We start from the raw sequence: 24,547 nt of genomic DNA on the forward strand, positions 1-24,547 counted from the left end.
ATGAAAAGAAAACTCAGAAGACAAACAAATACAAAACAAACCCTCTAAATAGAAAAAAAAAAAAAAAATCAAACCCCAACAACTCCCGCCCCCAGCCCGGGGTGAAAAGTCAATTCCTGGAGGGCTTTTGATCTCCGGGCGCGGACAGGCCGCTCCTCTTCGGCGCGGCCTCGCCGCGCGCGCCAGGCGGGAGGGCAGGAAGCAGGCTGGGGCAGAGCTGCGGAGGGAAAGATCCCAGCGCTCGGAGATGGCCCCAAATCCAATCACCGGGGCAAGGACCGGACCCGCAGCTGCAGGAAGGCGGCGGCGCAGGGGGACTGCGCAGACTACTTGGTGGGGGGGCCGCCGGGAATCCACAGCCACGTTTCCGATTGTGGCGAAATCCGCTCAGTGGATAAGAGATGTCCGGTTCCCGCCGCCCCCTACCCCCCCTTTTCTCGAGCTCTGGGCTCTTCCCCCAGGGTTGCGGCCCAGCCTCGTGACCACCCCCTCCAAAAAACAAACAACACTCTCGCTGAGGACGATTCACTTTCCGAATCTGCCATTGTCCGGCGGGCTAAGAGTCCTCCTGCGGAGCGCTCCCCCGCCCTGGAGAACCTTGCCCTGCGACCACCCCGCAGCGAGGCCCCACGGGCTTCCAGTGGCCAAGCCGAGCAGCTGGACTGGGGAGGGGGAGTGGGAGGGAAGTCTTGAGCCTGGGCCGAAGAGAGCGGGCTGGACCTGCCACACCTCTGCCGGGTCTCTCCCGGGCTGATTTCCCCTCTGGAATCCAGTCCTGGGCCTTGGGGACGCCGCAACATTTCGGGGCTTGAGGGCAAAGGGATTCCATTTATGGGCCGGGGTAAGGTGTCCGGGACTCCTGCCCATCTCCAGGACTTCCTGAGATGGTTCTGCTCAGCCCGGGTGCTCCAAAGCGGAGGCCCGGATTTTATCTCCACCATTTCACAGTTTAACCTCTATGCTCCGGGCCAGAAGGGGACATGCTGTGAGGAGGGGCTCTGGGACCAGGAGGCTGAGTGGGACCTGGGGGCTTTAGGGTTCTGGAACTGTTCTAGAGCCAGGGACTCCGCAATAGTATTAGAGCTGCAAATTGGTGGCTGGGGGGTGGCTGGGAGCTCTGGGGGCGGGCGCCGCCCTAGGGGTGAGTTTGAGGAAACCGGAACGCCCCTTCTATGCCTGGCCACACTACTTGCCTTCGCACCCCTTTCAGAAGCACCTGCTCCGCAGAGTGGTTAATTTCTTTAAAAACAAAAACCTGGCCTGCACCAGCCTACGCGGCGGGGTTTGCACCTAGAGGGGTCACCGGCTCCGCGCAGACGGCCGCGGCTCCAAGACGCAGGGGCTTGTCGAGGGTGCGGCCGCGAGGCCAGGGCTCCCTGCTCGCCTTCGGTCGGCCCCTTCCCGTAGGCGCGCGGGCTAGCGCCCGGCTCCGTCTGAAGCCTTCCTTCCCTCCCCCAACCCCCTATAAAAGTCCGGGGCGGCGCGGCGGCGGCACTGCTGCTCTCCCGGCCTCGCGCGCTGCTCCGGTCCGGCCCGGCCCGGCCCGGCCCGCCCCGTCTGGCCCGCCGAGCAGGCCCGGCCGCACAGCGCGGACAACTTTCCCCGTCCGGGCCGGCAGTGCGGGGCGGCACGCTGGGGGCGCGGCGCGTCTGGGGACATCTTGTGATGCTGGCGAGAACAGGACATGATCTCACATGGCGAGAAGCTCTTTAGTTCCTTAATCATTTCACGGTGCCTTCGGACGCTTTTTTTCCACCTAAAACGTTTAGTTTCAGCTCAGTGATCAGCTACCCCAGCTCGGCGGGGGAGCGGAAGGCTTGAATTATTCCGACCTGTGAGCGGCCCCTGGCACCAAAAAAAAAAAAAAAAAAAAAAAAAAAAGCACAAAAAAGTGGAAACTTTTTTTCCCTGTCCAGTCCATCAAGTCCTGAAAAATCAAAATGGATTTAGAGAAAAATTACCCGACTCCTCGGACCGGCAGGACAGGTAGGACGATTCGGGCTCCAGACGTGTGAACTCCGGGACCGAGCCGGGCGCTGGTCCCCACGCACGTCGGCCCTGCGGGGTGGGGGTGTGCGCCGAATTTTCGCCGAGATTGACTGCGTGTCTGCCTGCGGCGCGTTTGTATGTCTTTTCGCCACTCTGTTCACACACTTCTGCATCAGTCCAAGTGTCTGCGACTTTGCCTGTGTTTTTCTCTACTTCTGAATGTTTATGTGGATGTCTGTCTGGGGGTCTGAAAGTCTGTTTGGGTCTGTGTGTTTACATAGGGGCTCAGAGTGTGCGTGAGTGGCAATGAGTTTGTGTGGGTCCCTGTATATGTATTTTCAAAATGTGTGAGCGTGTATCCAAGAGTTTATGTGCCTGTGTCTATCTTTATATTCATGAGTGTGTTAGTGTGTTTATGAGTTGGTGTTCCGGGTACTGTTCTTTGGAGTATCCAAAATGTGTGTGTATGAGTGGCATATATATTATAATTTGGATGTGTCTGAGTGTGCATCTACTCCTTTAAGGGTCTGTGTTCACCTGTCACATCCCAAGTGATTTTGGAAGTGAGAATGAGGTGGTTACACTGACCCTTCCATTTTTGGATGTCAACAGCTGTTCACTGTGTACATGCCAATGTACACAAAAGTGCCTGTCTCTAGGCACAGAGGTGGGTCCGGGGCCTGTTGGGGTCTGTGTGCTAAGAACAGTAAGGCTCAGGTCCATTCTGTTGGGAGAACCAGGAGTGGAGGTGTGAACGCAGGGTGCACAGCTCCTCAGCGTGGAGTGTCTGCCGTTTTACTCTGTGGGCACTGTTGGGTCTACCATTTGTATATGAGTCTCCTGTGGCAGGCACAACCTTGGCAGGTGAGAGCGGGCAGCCGAGCCTATAGGTTAGTTGTGACATTTCGGGAGTGTAAAGCCTTTGCTTTCACCTAGACAAGCCTCTGACACTGGTGTGTGTTTGTGTGTGTGTGTGTGTGTGTACTGTGTGCTCAGGTTTTATCTTGTGGGTGCCGCTCCAATGAAGGAGAGCACAAGTGGGCGGACATGTGTGCCTAGCCTGGGCTTCCTGCTCTGGTGCCTGTGTGCATACAGGTCTTCCTGGCAGAGGGCCTGGTGTGCCTCCCATAGGCCCAGCAGTGGGTAGCACCGTGTATTTGTGTCAGAGAGGAGGTGGCAGGCAGCAAGAGGCCTCTGTTTATCCTGAGGTAAAAGCTGGGTATGGGAGCCTCTTTGACTCACAGGCCAAGTGTGCTAACCCCCACCCAAACGCAATCCTGACCCTGGCAAGAACTCCCCTTCCTCCATCCCTGTGGATCTGTGAGCCCCTACCTCCACCTTGGCCCTAAATACGGGTCAAAAAGCAGAGAGAGAAGGGTGAACTTCTACCCCAAACCCAGGACAACTCCATGGGCATCAATGTGTTTCCAAAATCAAGACTGGAGAGAAGTGAGGGTAGAAATCTAAGAGGCAGGGAATTGAAGAGGATTCCCCAGGGTGAGGGTGCAGGAAAGGGAACCTGGAGACCCCCTCTGCTCCATCCCAACTCTCCCCTCCCCCTAGTGGGTCCCTTGGTAGACTACTTAGTAGGTAGGATGCCCAGAGGTGCCAGGGACTAGGCGTTGTGTATGTGCTGCGAATGGGTCAGAGGCTTGTGAGGGTCTGGGAGAGGGTCTGCGTGGCTGGCCCGGCTGCCTCTGCTGACAAGCTGTCTACGAAGAACGTAATTCACGGCGGTCGATGGGCTCTTTGATTAGTTCAATCGCCTGAATAATCGTTTAATCAATAAAGCATTTCATTCCTCAGCCAGGCGGGCCTGGGTGGGGCTGGGGGGCCCTAGGCTGGCCAGGGTTTAAAAATCTGGAGAGCCACGCCCCTGCTTCCGGATGGATTGAGGTAAGGGCAGCCTGCCCGGGAAAGGGCGGACAAGACATCTCAGGTGACACCGCACTTCCGCCTGTCTGCACCAGCCTGGGCCCTGGTTGGGGAAGAGGAGAGAGCTGAGAAGCTGGCCAGGCTGGGGGAGTCCAGGTCTGGTGTTTGAGTTTTTCCGTGGGCTTCTCCCCTCTCCCAACTTCGAGGCCTTTTATGGGCCACTTGACCTCTCTTTCCTTCCTTTAGAACTGTATTCCATTCCTTCTCTCGACCTCAGTTTCCCTTCCTGTACAATGGGGAAGGAGTATGTGCCCTTCTAGCTCTAAAATCGCGTGAGGTCAGTCCTAAGCAGGGAGCCACTTAAGGATCCTCTTGTCTAGCCTCTTCGTTGTGGTACCTGAAAGGCAAAAAAGAGAGGGGCAGGGACTTGTCTGAGGTCATCAGCAGGAGATATGGAGGGAGCAGGACTGGAGGCGACTTCTCTGCCCTTAGACTTCCCATTCCTGCTGGGGGACGAGATAAAGCCCCAGCCCCACCAGCCCCCTGGGAGAAACTACTATTGGATAAGCTTGCTGAGGAGGGAATGAAGGAGTCCCACGGCCAGGGAGAGCAGGATAGGCTGGACACTGTCTGAGGGACCTTGACATCCAGGCCTCAGCTCTGGACTGAGTCTGGTGGCATGACAACAATACTCCCACCCTGGACCTTCGTCCTTCAGCACCTCCAGAGGCCTCCTCTCAGGGCTTCCTCTCCCCCTTCCACACACAGGGAAGCTGAGCCCTAGGAGAAGACCCCCCTCTCCCCAAGTCTTCGGAGAGGGTAGTCCCAGAGCCCCTGGCCTTCGGGGTTTGCTGGTAATGATAAGAAACTCGGAGAAAGGCAGTTTACACAGCTGTTGAAAAATCTGGTTAATTCTCCCCTTTTTTCACCCACTTCAAAGATTCCTACAAACAGACCTGGGTCAGGCAGAGCAGACCCCTGATCCAGGCGCAAGAGTACGCAGGAATCAGCTCTGACCCGACTAGCTGTGTAGCTTCGGGTCTCTGATGCTTTTACAACGAGGGTTAGAGAGGATCCACTGAGTTGGACGGCACGGCCGCGGCTTCTCTGACTGTCCTGAACTGAGCGACCAACCTGAGCCCTGCAGGCCTCGCTTTGCCCAAAGCAAGAGCAGAGAAATGGGCTGGCCGTGGGCCGCGGGAGCTGATCTCAGGGCCGCAGAGCGCAGCGGCAGCCCCAGCCCCTGCCGCCGCCGGGCGGGGAGGAGAGACCGGGAGGCGCGGGGGCGGGGGTAGGGGTGGGGGTGGGGGTGGCGCAGTGTGTTCCGAGTGATACCAGGTTTGCCGCTCAAGAGGGGACCTTCTCGGAAGGTGTTACATGAGTCTCAATGGGCTTTCTTTCAATAGCAAAACTTTCCAAGGCAGTTCGATTTACGTAAATTGAGTTTCTTCCGAGATGGTTTCCTTTCTCGTCTCCTGCCTCCAGCGCTGAGCACAGGGCCAGGCCCAAAGTCATGCTGCTGGGAGAGCGCACCCCCGCGACCGTGGCGCCCCGCGAGGCTCGCCCGCACCCAGCCCCCCGCTGGTCTCTCTCCTGGGCCCAGACTCGTGGGCTTCAAGGGGCGGGACCGAGGCGCGGAAGCCCAGCTCCGTCAGGGAATCGCTGTGTAATCTCGGGCGGGTCACGGAACTTCTCTGGGCCGCCGTTCGGTGGCCTGTGAGGCTGGGCTGGGCGGCCAGGATATCAGGTCTGGTGGCGCCTCTTGGCGTTAGAAGTTCCCGGAGGCCTGCGGCTCGGGGCGGTGGATAACCGCACCCAGAGCGGAGTCCCTCTACCCCGCGCACCGCAGGGTGCGGAAGGGGCTGCTCTCTCGCACAGGTTGGGCAGACCAACACCGCCCTGAAGCCGAACGCCTTCTGTGTGAAACGGGAATCCGAGCTGTTCCTGTTCAGGCAACGTCTGCGGTTCCGTCCCACCCGGCAGCGCTCCGGGCATTCTGTCCAAGCCGCACCGGTATCTGAAGGAAGACCGGTTTGTGTTGGCATATCCTAGCTGAGTTCTTTGATTTGGCAGCACATTCCTCCCCCACCCCCCAAAAAAACGCCCCACCATCCTGCGAGTGGCTCTGGAGAGGCCCTTCTGAGAAAGAGGTTCCTGGCCCACAGGCTTTCTTCTACCCCCAACTTGCTCGGCCTCAGGTTCCGCATCTGTAAAATGGGGGAAAGCATAGCTTCAGGGTCCTTTTAGCTCTAACACTTTAGAATCTGAGTTTCTAGGCCTGAACTCAACGAGCGGGGCTGGAGGTGGAGATGTCACTGGCTGGGTCCCTCAAGGCTTCCCCACACTCCCGCCTCTCCAGTGGGAGCTCAGAGCCGCCACGTCGAATTCTAGTTCCTTCCGATCCACCGCGCGCCACAGGCTGGAGCCAACGCGGGAACCCTAACTCATTCTGGTCCCTCTCCGAGATTGCGATCTTCCTTGGGGGCGAATATCTGGACAGGCAGGGTTCCAGACAAAAGAGAGAGACGGCCACCACCCCACCCCAGTGCACACTGCAGTCTCCTGGGCCCCCAGAGGCCCGCCTGGGGCCGTTTTCCGCAGCTGTGCCCTGGAGGGGGTGGGGACGGTGTCAGCGCCGGAAACTTATCTACCGTTCAGGGGCAGCTGGGTATGGGACAGGAACAGAAGGTGGCCCAAGGGCCGACCCAGTGTAGGAGTGTGAGAAATGGGGCAGAGGTAGAGACAGGGGAGACGGAAGCAGAGAATGACCCTGGAGTCGTCCCAGGGTCAACTTGCGTTCTGTCCTTCTTACAAGCCCAGGTCTGGAGCAGGTATTTCAGACCCCCTGTTTTGGTGGATTTGTGTTTAATATTAGAGAATCATCGCTTATGAATTCGAAATGGTGGGTCTTGGGACCACTACCACGAGCTGCCGGGGCAGGGGAGTCTTCAGTGTCTCTGCCAGGGCTGGGCCCTTGCACATATAGCCTCCCACAGAACTACTGCCACCTGGGTGTAGAATGGCTGTCACCTGCCTCCTTTTCAAAGTCCAGTTCCTTCGATTGTGGCCCCAGGGCCTCACACCCTGGAGAAGCTGAGACTCGCTGGTCAAAGATCCTGCCCTCTGGACCAGGAGAAGGAGAATTCTGCTAGACATCCACCCATTTTGTCTTAAAAGCGACAGGAACTTCCCCTGGAGAGGGAAGGTCAGATTTTCTCGACAGCTGAAAGCTGCAGCCTGGTAGCACGTCTGGCGCGGCTTGGCGCGGCCCTTGCAGATAGAACGCGCCCACCCGCCGGCCTGCTTCAGGGACCCTCATCAGCGCTGGACGCGACTGGGTTCGCTAGTTCCCAAGAGGCCTTGCGCCGGATGCGGAATTGCCTCTGCCGACAGAAGCCTTCACTGTGCGCATCACTAGCCCCAAAAGCATCTGGCAGCTCCTGGTCTGAGGCTGGAAAGAGAGCTTCAAGGCTCAGTGCTTGGGCAGCCTGGCCCAAGCCTCAGATAGCCCTCTCCCCCAGGACACCCTGGTTACTAACTTTAAAGGAGTCTGAGATTTCTTTCCCCTCAACTTCTCTGCCTTCGGTTAGCTCAGAATTGGGGGCCCTGCAGGTAAAATGAGGGAGGGGTGGACGAGGAGGAGGCGGCATTGGCTTAGTAGGCGCTTGATAAAGTTATGAAATGTTTCCGCCGGAGGGGGCCTTCATTCAAGACTAGGTAAGCCGACTCTGCCCATTTTACAGATGAGGAAACTGAGGTCACAACGGGGCAGATGTGCGCACACTACGAGTCCATCGCGAGTCTGATGGATCTCTAATGCGTTCCTTGTTTTCCTCCAACATCCGTTTTGTGTGTTTGTTTTCCGGACTATTCCCCCACGCTCACCCCCCGACCCCCGCCTCGGCTCCCCCCAATCCCTCAGGGCGTCCCATGGTCCCAACGCCGATGCGAGGAGGCCAGGCTCCCGCGGGACCTGCTGCTGGACTCTCCAGACACTGCGTGGATCCCCTTCCCCCTCCCCCCTCCGCGCTCCACTAGGCCTTCGCCCCGCGCGTTTGTCAATGAACGTGGCGCCGCCGCCTGGGCCCCGCCCCCCATTCTCTCCCATTGCCCAGGTATCGGCTAATCAGGCGGAGCCCGCCGGATGTTCAGCCAATGGGGCGGTGTCTCGGGCCAGGGCCGGCTACCGCCGCTCTGATTGGCTTCATGAAGCGTGATTGGCAGGTTAGCCCCCGCCCCGCCCCCGCCCCCGCCCGGAGGGAGGCTGAGCCCCGGGCGGCGCTGTCCACACGCAGCGGGTCCTGAAAGCGGCTCCGGGGCGGCGCGGTGGCGCACTGTGCGCGCCGAGCGGGCGGAGGGCTAGCGCCGGCGGCGGCGGCGCGGGCAGTCCCAGCCGACAGCCGCTCCGTCTCAGCACCGGCGGGCCCGGCGGCCTTGGTGGAAGGGACCTTGCGCGCTCTCCTCTGTCCCTCGCTCACGCCTGGGGCAGGCGCGGCGGCCGTCCCGGAAGAGGCAGCCGAAAGACAGTCGAACCAGACCCCCGAGAGAGGGCGCGGCGCTCGAACACTTGGTGGGCGCGAGGCAGATACTCAGGCGAGCAGGAGACCGCCGCTGCTGTCCGCATGCTGGTCCCGGCGATGGGGAGCGGCGGGGCCCGCGGGAACTTTGAAGGCAGCGGTCCCGGGGCGTGAGGGCTGCGAGCTCCCGGCGACCCCGGAGCCTCGGCCCCGGCGGCAGCGGCGGAAGCGGCTGCGAGCCGCGGGCCCCGGCGCGGCCGGAGAGGAAGTTCTGTGCAACTTCGTTCGAGACGTCGGAGAGCCGGGTGGAGAGAGGCTGAGGCGGCAGGTGCGCGGCGCAGACGCGGAGGAGCGGAGAGAAAGCGTCCGGGAGCCCGAGCGGCCGAGGAGACTCCAGAGGCAGCGAGGCCGCGGAACCAGCCTGGCAGCACGCGGGCCCCGAGCGCGCCGAGGGCTGCGTGTCCCGCGGGCCTCCCCGCGCGCTCCTGCCGGAGGCCGGGCACTCCTGGCCGTCCCGCAGCCGGGCCTCTGCGCTATGCCCCCGGGGCTGCGCGCGCCTTGGCCGCAGCTACCCCGGGCCGGGTCCGCAGCCGCCGCCTGAGCCAGCCCGGGAGGGAAGCCGCAGGAGCTGGGCGCCGCTCGCAGCCGGACTGCACTAGCGCCTTCCCGCCTGCGGGCGCAGCAATCGGCGATCTCCGGCCCGGCGGCTCTCAGAGAGGCCCCGAAGCTCCAGCGGCGTTGTCTGAGCCCAGCTCGCACAGTGCCTGGCCTGACGGCGCGGCTCCCTAGCGGCGCTGGGCAGCCCCTTGGCGCCGGGAGGCGGCGGCGTGGGCCGGCCTGCAGTCTGGAGCGCCCCGATGGAAATACACTGTAAGCACGACCCGTTTGCATCCATGCATAGTAAGTAGGCGGCGAGCTCGCTTCTCTCACTCTCCGGCCGGGACGGGGTTGGGGATGCCGGACCGCGGGGCAGGTACTAAGGCCGGGGGGACTCAGGACTTCTGTATTCGCGCAGTCAAGTTCGCAGCGTGCAGGGCTCCCAGGCGGGACATGTGGAACAACGCGCCTAGTCGCCCGGGCCGGAGCACCTGGCGCCCGAAATCCCGCCTGCAGCAACGCGTAGTGTAGGCAGCGAGCTGCAGCCTTTGGTGGGCTGCGGCAGCGACATCGCAGCTGCCGGGAGAAGCCGGGCTCAGACCCGGAGAGGGCTCCGGCCGGGCTAGTTGGAGGGTACGAAGTTGTAGGGCGAGGTCAATCTGAGTCTCAGACAGCCCCCCACATCCCGACCCCGATGGCGCCTTTTTCAGCAGTAGGGCTGATCAAGACTAAGGCTTGGAGGGGAAGTGGGGCCCTGGCCAGTGCCTGTGTGTTTGTGTGTGTGGAGGAAGAGGTTGAGAGCTAAGCGAGGACACCAGGTCCAGAGCTCCAGAGGCATCCTGGAGTGGAGGAGTGGGATTTGAAAAATCAACGAAGTAGTGGTCCCTGAGCTGAGCTTCTGCCTAGAAGCCGCCAGTTCATACAGAGACCCTTAAAGACACCATCAAGTCCTTCTTTGCAGGACGCTTCCCTCGTGATGGCTTCTTCCTTAAAAAAAAAATCAAGAAGAAGCCAATTAGTCACCATACAGGCGCCCCCGCCTTCTGAGAGACGCTGCGGGTGTAGGAGCCGGGGAAGGGTCATTTTGGGCGAGGGAGAGGCCAGCCCAGCTGCCTGACCCCCTGGGATCTGCTAGATCACCCATTAGCACAGCCTCCTGTGAGATGAGCACTTCTCTCACAGTGAGTTAACACTGGATTAGATTTGGAGAATTCGAGGAAATTCCAAGTGGAACGAATCGCGTTTCCCTTAGGCACGCTGCAGAGCTGGGCTGAAGCAAGGCGCCAGGCTTTGACGGCATCAAGCCCGGTGCCCAGCTCAGATCCCCTGGAGCTGCAGGTCAGGGAGTTGCTCCCCAGCTGGGAGCCCCCCCCCACCCCCCAGCTAGCTTCCTCTCAGCCCAGGATCCTGCTTATCCAGCCGTGGGCCCCCTATTTAACAAAGGCAGCAGAGACCCGGCTGGAGAGAAGGCGAGCTTCCTCCGGCGAATATGTCCTCTTCTGCCCTGGAGGACCGAGTGGTCTGGTAAGCAGGGAAATGCCGAGGCGACCAAGGCTGGCTGCCGGCAGGTAGTTTCTCTTTGTGTCAATTTCCCGAGTCCGAAGTAATCCACCAAAGCGGTGGGGAGATTTGCGCAGAGAAGCTGCTTGCTCTGGTCCCAGCCCAAACGATTCCTCACTGTTTGGGGCCTGTGCCAAAACGGTTTCCAGTCCACGGTGACCCCAGCGCCCCCCGCAGCCGTCTCCTGTGCAGACTTGACCTGGGCTCGGCGGAGGCTCTGATCTTGCAGAGTGAGCCAGAAAACAAACGAGTTGGGGTCAATACTCTGAGAGATGGGCAAGACCTTAGCTCAGCCAAGGAGCGACTCAGGGACAAAACGGGGAGGGCTGGCCCCTGCACCTCTCCCCTTGCCAGCGGGAATCCACAGACCCTCACTGTCTTCTGTGCAGAACCTGGAGGCCCAGAGGTCCGGCTGGGCCCTTGGGGAGATAGCATCAGACCTGATGGTCTCCCGGCTGTGCATGAGGGTGGAGAAGGCAGCTCCTCCCAGGGGCTGGTTAGCCAACCGATAATGCATGTGTCTCTGTCTCTCCTCGTCCTGGCCTCCATCCGCCTCCTCCTCGAAAAGTGCTCCCTCCTCCCATTTTCATTCTCCCCGGCAGCCAGCGGCAGCACGGTGGGGGCTGGGCCCCAGCCAGTCTCGCTTCCAGAGCTGGCCTCTCTGGAAGTGCCCTTGGTTCTGACTCCCAAAGCTATTTGCTTGCACAATGCAGGCTTGCTCTGGGGCCCCAATCTGTTGGTGATGGGGGGCCGGTTGCACAGTAGATCCTGAGAGGTTGCCTGGGTAGTAGGGGCTCCCACCAGCTCCCACCTCCTTGTCTTCTTTTCTGGTCCTGGTCAGTTTCTTCCCCCACCCCTGTCCCCCATTGGAGCAGGACCGCTCCTGTGGGGAGGTGGTGTGGGAGAAGGGGCAGGCACTGCCAGGAAAGGGGCTTCTGAGCTTCCCTGCCCCCACCCCCTATTCCAGACTCATCATTTTCATCAGCACACTGGCCTCCCGCTCCCTCCTCAGATGTTTCCCTTCCCCAGGTATAGTTACTAGTTTTAAAGCACTTTTATAGCCAGTTTCCTACCTGAGTGTCTTCTAAACCTTCAGCTACACCCATTTTACAGAGTATGATGCTGAAGTCGGAGAGACAAAAGGACAGACAGGACGTTCACATGGGCAAAGTTGGAGCTGGTTCTTGGGTCTTCGAGGAGTCACAGAAGGGGAGAAGGAGGGACTCAGATTCCAGAGAGAGGGCAGTGGACTGTCTGGGTGGGTACCCACATGTGCGAGGCGCTCTCTCTATCTGGTTTAACTCTGTCTGTATCCGTGGCCCGACTGTCCATGTGTGTCAGTGCCTGTCTGACAGAGTCCATTAAGGAGGTTTCAACCCTGCCCTTTCCCTGTGTTCCTGTTTGCATGTCTGTGTGTCCCTTCATTCATCCTCTTTGGTGTCACTAGGAGGAATTACAATGACCCTGTGGGTCCTGGTGTCCAATCTGCGGCTGAGTCAGTAGACCCTCTCCCCAAGACCCTATGCCCAGCCATGGTCTTTGGGGTGTGGACAGGCTCCTGGTGGGCAGCATGTCCTTACCAGGGCCCAAGGAGCATTTGTGGAGGACCGGCCCCTTCCAGACCAGAGCCACAAAGGCCCCAGGGGCATCTGCAGTTCAACCCTTCTCCTGCTACCCTCCTCCAAACTCTATTCTGTCTGCCCTGTGGGGGTGGGGCTGTGTTTCCCTTGTATCTGTGTGTTTCCTGGTCTCTGCCTTGATTTGTTTCCATCTGTCTGTGCCTGTCTGTAAATTCTACTTACCCGGAAAAGTGCAGCCCGGTCATGTCTCACCGCACCCCCTACGGGATGAGCCCCCACCCAGCTGGAGTCCATAGGAAGTTGAGGCTGGGGCTTGGGTTCTCTGAAGAGATGCAGGGCTGGAGCTGGGGTCCCCCCCTCCACAGAAGTCCCCTATCCTCCAGAAGCCCCCTTGCTGGGCTTCCTCCATTTTCTCTTCTCGTCTTCTTGCCTCCCATTGTACACCACACTCATCTTTCTTTTCTTCGCCTGTTCTGGCTGATCCGTTCCTTTTTCTCCTCCTCTTCGTTCCTAACCTAAGGCTGCCCTTTCAGGCTCTCTCTCCTTGCTGTCTGTCTCATTTAGTTCCCACTCTGCACCCTTCCCCTCACACCTCTCTTTTCCTGGTTTCTTTCCCTGTCCTGCCTCCCCTCTCTCAGGTTCAGGTTTCACTTCTTTCCAGTCTCAGGGTAAGTGGGAGACATTGCCTTCTCAGACTATAGTTTAAATCACCAGCCCACCTGCCTCGAAATACTCTGTTCGATAGGACTGTGACTGAGGCAGAGAGGACCAAGGGGGTTTGGGGGCGTTTCCAGGACATTGAGGGAGGTAGGGGGCTCCTGGGTCTGGTGTCAGCTGTGGACATGTGGAGTAGACTCTGGAAAAGCACCAGTAGCCTAAGCCTTTGTGGTCAAGAGTAGAGGGTTTGGGGACCTGCTGTCACCTAGAGTGTCTGATCCTGGGTTTTTTTTTGTGATGCAAAAGTTCCCAAAAGCTCACAGGTGTCCTGTAGGACTGCTCTTGGAATTTAAGTCCTCGGAAGGTTGCCACTGTGTTTTGAGCAGAAAGTTTAAATTGCCAGTGGTATGGGGAACAGGCTGGTGCCGACGGGCCACAATGCCTAGACCAACAGGTTATCTCAAAAGTGTGCAGAGGGCTCTTAGCTTCCTCTGTGTCCTCTCAGATGCACTTGTACTAATTTTGAATTTACTTTTTCCTTAATTCCAGCCTGTTTTTGAAAGATCCGTAGAACTCTTTTTTATTAGGTGCTCCCAGCTCCACAACAAAGCCTTCTTAAGACCCTCAACCAGGGGTGGCTGCAATCTTTCTGTTTTAGGTGAACTGTGCAGTTGTGTTTCTAACTGCAAAATTAGGCTTGGGATTGTTTTCCTTTTTCTTATGTCTGGAGTGTTTCAGAACAATCAAAGCCGATTAAAGCTCACTTTGAAAATCAGAGAGAAATTCAGCTTAGAACTAGAATTAAGTACTGTCGTTATCTATAAAATCGTGTTTTTCCTTGAAATCAGCCTGAGCTTGGACATTTTGAGAAATGTTCAATTCAGACTCATGGGGAACTTCAGTGAATTGCTTTGGCAGTTTTTAGGAAATAGGTTATGTTTTGGGTGTTTTTCCCCTCCATTTCAGATATTGTTCATAAACCTGGATAGTAGTTGAGTCCTGGGGGGGAATGGTTGAGATGAGGGGGCTATTTTATGTTTTAGAGTTGGAGTGTGAGTGTGTGGGTCTGGGTGTGTGTGTGTGTGTGTGAGTATGTGGGTGTGGGTGTGGGTGTGGGTATGTGTGACCTCTAAGATGCCCTGGCCCTGGTACAGTCCAGTCCCAGGCAAGTCCCGTTTAAGAGGAGATTCCCCCTCCTGGCCTCTGAGCTGCCAGCAGCCTTGGTAAATGCTTGGACTTGGCTTTGGCTTTTGGCAATGCTCAGCAATGCCAGTTAGGGGCTGATTAACAACTGCAAGGTCAACAATGTTGCTACACTGGATCACTCTGTGTTTACTGGTTTGGCTCTTCATTACTTGGATCCCTGTTTCTCTCCAGATGGACCTTGATGTTGGAGAAGTGAGCCTATTGAGTGGAGGAGATTCTTTCCTGGACTCCTTTTACTTAAAATCCATCCCAGAGCCTTTGTAAAACCTGGGACTCAGAAGCTTTCTCTGGCTTCTTTATTTCCCCTGGACTAACGTAAAGCTGCTTGTCAATTGCAAAACACTCCAAATTCCAGGGAAACTCCCTTGTAACAGATGCTGACACAGTAGAGTGCAATGTGATCCTCTGACCCATTTCTTTTGTGTGCTCCGAGACAGTACAGTGGTCAAGGCTGCACGTCAGCCTCTCCTTTTTGCTTATTTTTTTCCCGAGTTTTATTGAGGTATGAGCCTCACCTTTTTCAAAAAAGTGTTTTTTATCAAGGCAGTGGTTGGGTTTTGTCTCAGTACTCTGCAGATACTATATAAAAAATTTTTAGGTCTTTAGCCCTTGAATCAGATTGCTGATTTAAAAAACATTTTTTTTTCTGAGATCTAGGTTTATTGAAATAGTCCTTTTCACTTTTTTTTTTTTTAATTTTTTTTTTTTTTTTTTGTGAGGAGATCAGCCCTGAGCTAACATCCGCCAATCCTCCTCTTTTTTTTTTTTTTTTGCTGAGGAAGACGGCCCTGGGCTAACATCAGTGCTTATCTTCCTCCACTTTATATGGGACGCCGCCACAGCATGGCCCACCAAGCAGTACTTCGGTGCGCGCCCGGGATCCGAACCAGCGAACCCCGGGCCGCCGCAGCGGAGCGCGCGCACCTAACCGCTTGCGCCACCGGGCCGGCCCCCTTTTCACTTTTAAAGATATTTGTTAAAAGGAAAAGAGTTTTATTTTTAAAAATCTCTTTAAATTTGATATATTTTAAAATGTATTTTCTCGCCAGGATCTTCCTTAGACCTCAGCATCACGTGTGTAATAAGTTGTGTCCTAGTATAGATTGAAGTGTTCGCATGTTAAAAAAAAATTACAAGGAAAATGCTGGTAACTAAAGGAAACATAGTATGGGGATGTTGCTGTCAATAGCCCAACTGACTCGCTGAAGATGGACAAAGGCTAAGATTAATTTTAAAAAGCAGTCTGACGTGCTCATGTAGCCTGCACGATCAGACTCCAGGCTCAATCCATCCAGCCTGCAGCCATTTCTCGTCAGAGAGGCTCGGGTGCTCTCAGCGGCCTTCCACTACGTGACTGGTTCTAACCACGCTTTCCCTTGCCTTTTGTTTCTGATCTGTTTCAGGACATGGAGGAGTGAATCAGCTTGGGGGGGTTTTTGTGAATGGACGGCCACTCCCGGATGTAGTCCGCCAAAGGATAGTGGAACTTGCTCATCAAGGTGTCAGGCCCTGCGACATCTCCAGGCAGCTTCGGGTCAGCCATGGTTGTGTCAGCAAAATTCTTGGCAGGTAAAGGCAGGAGCTCCACGCTCCCCTTGGCTTTTCAGATAATGACCTAAAACATGACCCAGCAGCTGTCCAATGTGGCAGTGTCATAGTGAGAATCATAGTGACGCCGTACGCGCACAGCACTTTAGAGTTTGCAAAGCCCTTGCAAGGCCATTCAGTTCAAAGTCGCCCTGGGAAACCCCTGTTCAAGTGACGTGTGGAACGAGATGACTTAGTCAGGAGAGATGACATGTTTTCTGAAAGCCTGGTGAATTATTCCAAAGAACCCAAGAGTAAGAGGTTCTTGGGAATTTCTGCCACACGTCTTAGGTAAGCCCAGGGCCAGAGCAGGGCTGGGAGGAGACTCTACAAGTTCTAAGATCACATAACCAGAGTTTGATGTTTCATTTTAATGTTTTCAAAAAGCATATTCCATTTTTAAAAGTCAGCTGTCATTTTCAGTTTTGGGTTATCATCAACCTTATTATGTTGGGCTGCCGTATTTTCCTTCGGTATGTTTTGTTTCTTTTGTAGTGACAGGCATCCTAAGTATATATTAAATTAGGGAAGGAAAAAACCAACCAAACAAACATTAACCCAAATCTGACATTTGAAAGTTGCCACTTGACCTGGCGATTTGCTGCAAGCAAAATACTGACACTGCCCACTCTCCCAGAGGGCTGGGCCGCCTCCTGGCGCTCCTCGGTGAGCCTCAGCACGATCCAGGAAGTGTGTTTTGAGATGAGGAAACAAGCATAGAAAGGCGAACTGACTGACCTAGGTCCATGCAGCCAGTCAGTGCTCTGCTGGGAAGAGACCTAAAGGCCTCCTAGACCGTCCGCGTCTCACCTCACCCCAAACCAAAGCACAGGTCTGTTTCCAGGCGTGTGTGTTGTTATGGGTCTGCCCCGGCAGCCAGGACGCTCTCGGGGTTAGCTGTTTGATGCTCTCTCAGGATCCCTCTCCCTGGGTCGGAATGCAACCTTTGTCCTGTAGCTCGCCTTATGGTTTGAGAACAGATGCCAGCATCGAAAATAGGTGTTCTGAAGTATGTCAGTGACAACGTGACTTTGTGGTGCTCTTTCCCTTCCCTGCTGGAATTTAAGAAATTCTCTCAGATGGAGGGAGCAACAGCTTCTAACCTTGGGGAGGCTTGCTGGAGGCCCAGGGAAGAAGTTTCAGGGCCAGGGTCTGGCAGCCCCTTTAGGGACCTTGCTCCTTGTGTCTACTCTTCATCCCCTGCCCATCGCGGGTCACCTCCTCCGTGGAGGCCGTGAGCTCCACTCACGCTAGCACTCAGCAGCCAGAGTTCAGGGAGAAGGCAGGCCATCAGTGTGGTGCTCTTGTCAGATGGGGGTTTAGGTGGGAGGATGGGAGAGAGAGTAGAAGAAGAAACATAGAAGAGAGGCAGATAGAGAAAAGAGAAAGGGAGAAAAGAAAACAAAGAGAATGATACAAAAGGGAGACACAGAAAGCGAAGTGAAGACAAGCTAGCAGCGAGAGGAGAAATGTTTTAGACTGTCTCAGTCTCGGACTTGTAGAGCCGAATGGATCTTAGACGTGTTCTTGGGAGCCTCCTCATTGTACCGAGGGAGAGAGAAAAAGAAGGCCCTTCCTTCGTTTTTGCTGAGACATCTTTGCTGAGCCAACATTTTGCTTGCTATTTGAAATCTTCTCAGGGCGCGATGCTGAGCCCTCCTCAGAGGGGACATCCAGATGCGGGTCCTCATGTTCTGGCGCCCCGGAGCCCTCCAAATCTCCCCTGGAGATGGAAGGGGACAGGGACCCTCCCAGGCCTGCGGCAGCCTCTCGTGGCAGAAATAGATTTGTCACTAGGTAGAGTGGCACTCGGAAGTTATGCGCCGCTCTGGTGCCTGGCCGTTTAAGTTGTCAACAATAAATTGGAATTTCATAGCTCATTATTTTCATAACTAAGAACCACAGTGGACAAAATGTCACTCTAATTAGAACTGCCTTTTAAGAAACAAGTTCAGCCCTAAAACAGTGTGACTGGGAATTTCTGAACTGGGGCTGTTCCATCCACTTATTTTTTTTTTCGGTCACCGTAGAGTTTGATGGGTGCGCACAGGGTGACAAATTGTAGAGAGCATGTGCAGTGTGATGGCCGTGGTTTCCAGAGGCTGCATGGCGAGGCAGGCAGAGTCCCTGGGGCAGGCAGGGACCCCTGTCATCTCAGGCAGGTGGCAGTCTGCCAGCCAGGTGGGCATTCAGTCCACAGAGCCTGAGGCTCCAGAGGGGCTCGAGAGGCACAGCCCGGTGGCATGTGAGGCCCATTTAAATCCACCTGGAGAGACTGGCTGTTGTCTTCTTTCACTGGAGCCTGGCTAGGCGGTTCAGGCCATTTGGGATTGGGTGGCATGTTACACAGTAATAAACACTCAGAGGATTTTAATCTGCAGCACGTGCTCTTTATATTTTGCAAAGGTTTTTCTTAACCATTCTGCATTTCGGTCTTTACAGCAGCCCTGCAGGCAGGCAGGGCAAACATCCTCCCCTTATTATACAGATGGGATAACTGAAGCCCAGAGAGGCTAAACGAGTTGCCCAAGGTCACACAGCGAGTTAGTGTCAGAGTCACTGACTAGCGCCTGTACCTCTTGACTCTCAAACTGATGCTCTGTGCACTGAACTACACTGTGTGTTGGTGGCTGCCGTTGGTCTGTTGTGGGTAAGCCAAAGGGCTGCACAGCTGTTTTGCTGAGATGACAGGGCGATTGCTTAGTCTGAATCCTCACTTGACAGTTGCTAGTTGGGGGTTCTGGGACTGTCAGGGTTGCTTTCTAGGTGCCTGGCCCATGTGTCAGTCAAAAGGAAGACAGAGACCTCTTGTGTCAAGACCATAACCTCCTACGGCTGGCACTGCTCAGGTGGGATGGCTGGAGAGAGCCCTGGGCGCTGCCACCCTCAACTGTGTAGCAGGGCAAGGGGAGGGCAGGGGCTTCATCCTGCTGCCCTCTCAGAGTTGCTGCGTGAATATTGCAGTTTCATTCAACTGACACATTTTGAGTCCCCAGCACAGGGTTGTCTGTGTGCTGTGACCCATGCCCCAAGACAGTGCCTGTCCTAACAGGCTCCCGGTGACGACTGAGTGAGAGAATTAAAAGATGCACGTGAAAATGCCTGGTAAACAGTAAAGCTCTCTACAATTGCAAGGGATTATTGTTACTGTTCTTATTTTAATTTTTACAACCAAAGCAGCATTTGCTCTAGTGGGAAGAGCACTGGATTCGGAGTCCAGTTTGAAAGCTGGGGCTGCCTTTAACTTCCAGAAGGGAGTTGGGCAAGTCGCTTAGTCTTCTGATCATTGGTTTGCTTTTCTGTAAAACTCTGCTGGCCTCTCAGGATTGGCATTAGGATCAAGACAATTCAAGGAAGAACTCTGTAAACTATTAGCGCCTAAATAATGAGTTGTGTTGATAATAACAAATGACTTTCTATTGTGAAATTGAAAGGATCATTGGAGGCTGCAGGGATTGCTGTGTGCCTGGATTTAGGTACTTTTCTAGACTTCTGGCAAAAAAGTATTTTTTTGGATATTTCTAAAAACGTGTTTGTGACTAATACCAATTTTTCAGCAATTACAGAATGAGGGTGGACAGGTTGAGGGTTGCCTTATGGTCCAAATTTGTACATGACTCACTCTTCTCAATGAAAAGTAGAATTTCCACTTCCACATCACTGCTCCTAAATTATTTCATCTGTTTCTAGAATTTTCACTAACTTGGCCCTAACCAGACTCACCCAGGCTGAGATTTCAGCATCTCTTTAAATGTAACCAGTCATTGTTCTGGGGTAACATTTCTCCCCGGTCCCATGGGAGAATCACCTCTTTCCCTTACCTATTATAAACTCTTGTTAGGTTTAAAAATTACCAGTCATTTCTAAAATGTCTTTTTGGTTAAAAAACATTTCTGCTGCAAGATACTCTCCTTTGCAAGGGGAAGTCAAGAATGCCTCTGTAAATGTTGAGAGAGACATCAACGAAGGCTCAGATTCAGAGAAGAAATGAAGTCATTTTTCCCCCTGAAATGATCTTTCATGGCACTCTTCTCCCCCGTCTCGGTTTTACTGTAAAACCCTGACATCCTATTTGCGTTAACGAGGGAGAGCTGATAGCATGGAAATGTCCTTAGAAGCAGCGATTTACCTCAGGGAGGGCCCTGGAAGAGCTGCCGTGACTTGTGGTTGGTTTTTTTGACGGCTTGGGTTTTGACTTGTAACACTTATTTCCAGTTAATTCTAGAGTCCAACACTCCTTTTAATTTTATGCCAGGGTTATTGTCTTTCTTTTATGGAAAAATAAGTTGCATTTTAGGGGACAGTTTCACAGAATGCAGATGAATCTGCTAGGGGATGGGAGAATGGGCAAGTTAAAGGGACAAGCCAACTTTCTGGGGGAAACGTTAGCCCAGGAGGCTGGGCCGCAGGAGTGCTGGAGTGGCCACTTGGTCTTGTGTGACCCTGGGCAAACTGTCTAGCCTCTGTGGATCTGTTTTATACCTATAGATGGGGACCTATTCATTTATTCATTCACTCATTCAGTCATTCAAAACATTTATGTACTTTACAACTGTTATGGGGATCCAATGGGAAAAATGAGTTGAAAGTTTTCTGTAAACTGTAAAATAGTAGATCCATGTGACAGAATTAATTAATTAATTAATGCATAGCATCCTGACCAGCACTGACCAATAGGAATAGAATGTGAGTCATATATAACATTTAAAATTTTCTAATAGCACATTAAGAAAAGAAAAAATAAACAGGTACAATTAATTTTAATTATATATTTTATTTAACCCAATATATTAAAAATATTATAATTTCAACATATAACCAATATAAAAATTATTAATGAGATATTTTGTGTTCTCTTTTGTATTGATTTTTTAAAAATCTGGTGTGTATGTTACATGTACAGAACTTCTGAATTCAAACGAGCCACGTTTCAAATGTTAGCCTCATGTGGCTGGTGGCTACTGTACTGGACAGTGCAGACTTGGATGGAGAGCCTGTTATTTTGTTGCCAACATCCATTTTGCTGGTTCCTCACAGCTAAGCTCTTTTCTCCTTGGGTCCTAGGTATTATGAGACGGGGAGCATCAAGCCTGGGGTAATTGGAGGATCCAAACCAAAGGTCGCCACACCCAAAGTGGTGGAAAAAATTGCTGAGTATAAACGCCAAAATCCCACCATGTTTGCCTGGGAGATCAGGGACCGGCTGCTAGCGGAACGCGTGTGTGACAATGACACGGTGCCCAGTGTCAGTTCCATCAACAGGTGAGGGGCTGATGCCTGGGGGGCGAGGGGTCTGGGTGGAGTTGGGGATCCTAGGGGCTCTGCGTGTGCCTTCCCTACAGATCTGATCTCTCCTTTCACCAAGGCCCTGTAGAGGTCATCGGGTGGGAGGGATGCTAATGGGCCAGCTGAATCTCTCTTTTGCCCTTCTCTTCTTCTCTCCAAGGTGGGAGGAGTCCTGGGCCAGGCAGAGGAGGCCAGGCCAACACCCTGGGTGCCTGAGATTCTTCTGAGCCCCGAGTGATTACCATCACTCCCTTCACCACCTGCCTGTGTGTGGAGTACTTAGCAGTGAATTGTCCTGATTAGGCCTTCACAGATGTCACTTCCTTGCAAGCTGAGGTTCGAGCTCTTAGCACTGGCTCATCTCAGAGCTTCCCGGGAAGAACATTCTTGCCTCCAGTTTGGGCACAGGTTGGACCATTCAGTGTGGGGAGCTGACCCTGACTTGGTGTTGGGAGACCTTGGACCTTGTCCCAGCTCTGACACAAACTCAAAGCATGACCTTGACAGAGCTCTTCCTCTCTCTGAGCCCGGGGCCCTGGTGCTTCTCACGTGGGGCTGTGATCTCTGGGAGTAACATCCGGAATGCTGAGATGCTGTGCAGTTAGGGAGTTGCCCTCGCCGCAGTGGCCCCAGATCTCACCCATGGATAGAAAGAACCAGAGAAATACTGCGAGTGCCAGCCTTGGCTTCTTCCTGGGAGGCACAACGGCCCCTTCTCCTCTTCAGTCTGATCCAGGATATGTCTAACAGAGCTCTCAGAGCTTTAAAAATAAACTCCTGAAAGGAAATTTTCCGCTGTAGATGGTGCAGTCTTGACTCCATTGAAACCCACAGAGTCAGGGGTGAAGCTCTGAGGTGATCAGAAATGATTGCTCTCTAAACTCCATAAAGAAAGGAGAAGCCAGCAGACTGAAAACTTGAGCAGTTCCCATTTCTTCAAGGTCATGCCTTACTCTTGTCAGTGCAGAACCTGCTGGGCACAGGGGACCCCTCACCCCCAGCAGAATGAGGCAGTCAGACTAGAAAGTCCCTGAGCTCCCCTCTGGGCCCCACAGTCATTCCTGCTGTGGTGACTCAGATGCACAGAATTGCTGTGTGAGTATGTGTGTTGACCTGAGTCCTGCTGTTTCTCTTTTCTCAGCAAACCTTTACTGTCACCCTGACATCATGCAAGGTGCCGAGAAGAGAGAAGGGACCAGGCACACGGTCTCTTAGTCTCTGTTCTGGAAACCTCTTTGTCCAGGGTGGCATCCCAGCGTGTACTTAGAGGTCTGGACTGCCCGAATTAGGCAGAAAATTGTTGAGAAGGTAGCAACAGTTGTGGTGGGTTTGAGGGGAGTAACTCTTGTTCTTTTTCTGGACTATGAGGGGCTCCAATGTGCTTTGTGAGTTCCCTGCTTCGGGCTGATTGCAGGATTTCCCCGACACAAAGCAACATGACTTTTTTCCCGGGTCTCCAAAAGCCCTAATATGGAGTGAGGTGCATGCTGCCTAGAGCAATGAAGAAGCAGAGGAACCTCTGCCAAACCTGTGATCAGGCTTTGGGGGCCCACAGATTTCCCGCTGTAGGGTACATATGTAATTGGTGGTTCAAAAGATAACTTTGGGTTGCCTGTGGGGGTCCCAAACCCCAATACCTATGTAGGACTAGGCAGATAAGGCAACAAGTGAGGCAGGCCAGGCATAATGCAGTAGGGGAAGGTGGGGTCTGTGGCAAGACAGTGCAAGCCCTATTGAAGGGGCAGCTGCTTCTCAGCTCCAGCTGAAGGCTGCCAGGAACGTAGCCCAGTGTTTGCTAGATTTTTTTCTATTCTTGAAGAGAAGCCAGAAACTAGGACTTGTGTGTCCATATATTTATGTGTGTTTGTATATGATATCTCCATATTTTTAAATGGTGGCAATTAATTTCAATGAAAAAAATGCCTTAGGGGACAAGCAGAACTCATTTGCAGGGCTCCAGCTTATATCCTCTGTAATACAAGGATGAAAATTGTTTTGTGATGAATTTATCTGAATGTATTTTAGAAATATATAACTAGCACACAAAGTCAGTGAGTGTGAACCTTGTGAACTGTCCCATTTATAGTAAAGAACTAATATTGCCTTATAAAATAAGTCTATTTAAGTCAAAAAGTAAGTTATTTGAAAGAAACACGAAGTAAGGAGAGGGCAGTGGTTACAAATGTGGGGAAGGCTGTGAGGGGAGTTTGAATGAGTGTCCGGGGTGTCTCAGGTCAGCTATGCTCCTGATGGGCCTGGAGCTGTGCTGCGCCCTGCTGGGGCCGTGGGTAGCCTCGGGGGCTCCTGGTGTCCTAGTCCAGAACAGTGGCCCAGCTGGCTGTGCTCTAAGGTGCTCTTACTCTGTGGTCTCCTGCAGCCCTCAAGGCTTAACTCTATCCTGTGACGCGAGTAGAAACTGCAGCCCAGATGGGGAGTGCAGAGGAACGACATTTCCGAGGTAGAGAAGGAGTTGAGCCAGGTCTCCTGATGGTGAGAGGAGGGCTGGTCCCCTTCCACCACCGCCCTCTAGGACTCTGCCAGTGACAGAATGAGGACCCGTGAGAAGAGAGGCAAGGGGAGTCAGGCAGTCACTCCTACCCCATTTCCAGGACAATCTCATGTTGCTGCATCTCCTCCCCTGCAAGACAGCCTGAGCCACCCCAGCATACAGTTTTATTTTCCGTATGAAGGTAAAGCTCCCACTGCATTCAAACAGATGAATGCAGCTTCTAAACAACTGTCTTGCACTTGTCGTTCTGTAAGAGGGTCCATAGCTCCCTCTCCCAGCACCTGCCTCCCTTGGAGGCAACTTCTCACTCTTCCCCTCCTTCAACCAGCTAGGGATGGAGTGGTGGCTGGATTTGTAGCTGTTCTGCTGGCCACAAGGTTATCCCCACTGTCTACCCCTAGAAGTGTGTGCCTTCCTGCTGTCTTCTGGGGGACCAGCCTGTGAAGCCATGACTGACGTGGGGTTCACCAGTTCTGCTAGGCTTGTGGGCGATTTCCGGGGACACAAGCCATCACATTTATGTGGTTTCTTAAGGACAAATATTTGCTGGGACGCTGCACAACTTGCATGAGGGGTTCCTGGAATCCAGCCTGAGTGTAGCTGGGGGTGGCTGTCCTAGAGCTGACTCAAACGGGGAGTGGAATGGAGTCTTCCTTCTTCTGTCTAGTCCTGTGGCTCTAAATCAGGGGCTGAGTGTTGGGGACCGTGAGTGGCATTCCCAGTTTAGAGGGACAGCTCTATTTAGTACCAACTAGTTGTTGTCATATGAGAATGTGGGGCCAGTATTGCTGGGTGTTCCGGTTTTTCAAGAGCAATTAGAAATCCATGTATTTATGTAAAAGCTCCTAACTTACAAATATTGGCAACTAATTCAAATAAAAATAAATATACTGTGCAGTCCAAACAAAACTCATCTGGGATGACAGTTTGTAAACTCTGCTCTTAGTCCTAGCTTGGGCAGCAAGGCTTCCAAGGCTGTTTACCTGTTCCCTCTTTCTTCTCCACCCCAGTCGCAGGCCAGGTGGCACCCGTGGGCCTTCGCCCAGCACGGCCCAACTGGACCCTTGGCTTGGGATTCTTAGCACAGCTGATGGCCCAAGATTCTTACTGCACGATGGCAGTGTGGTCAGTGTGGTAGGCGTGGGGATCTCTCCAGCTGTCTTCCCATTTCCTTTTTTAAGGCA

General features: G+C 53.9%; 1 protein-coding gene across 1 annotated transcript in view; it reads left to right on the forward strand.

Annotated features, from left to right (window-relative positions):
* Positions 1-1,714: 1,714 nt before the first annotated feature.
* Positions 1,715-24,547, forward strand: part of PAX5 (paired box 5) — a 196,443-nt gene continuing 173,610 nt past the window's right edge. The window contains exons 1-3 of the mRNA XM_058523580.1: positions 1,715-1,986; positions 15,385-15,550; positions 20,633-20,830. Of these exons, the coding sequence (XP_058379563.1) occupies positions 1,941-1,986; positions 15,385-15,550; positions 20,633-20,830 (410 nt within the window). The 5' untranslated portion in view covers positions 1,715-1,940. The remainder of the gene's footprint in view (positions 1,987-15,384; positions 15,551-20,632; positions 20,831-24,547) is intronic.

The sequence above is a fragment of the Diceros bicornis genome, chromosome 28 (assembly GCF_020826845.1).
Source record: "Diceros bicornis minor isolate mBicDic1 chromosome 28, mDicBic1.mat.cur, whole genome shotgun sequence".
Taxonomy (NCBI): Eukaryota; Metazoa; Chordata; class Mammalia; order Perissodactyla; family Rhinocerotidae; genus Diceros; species Diceros bicornis.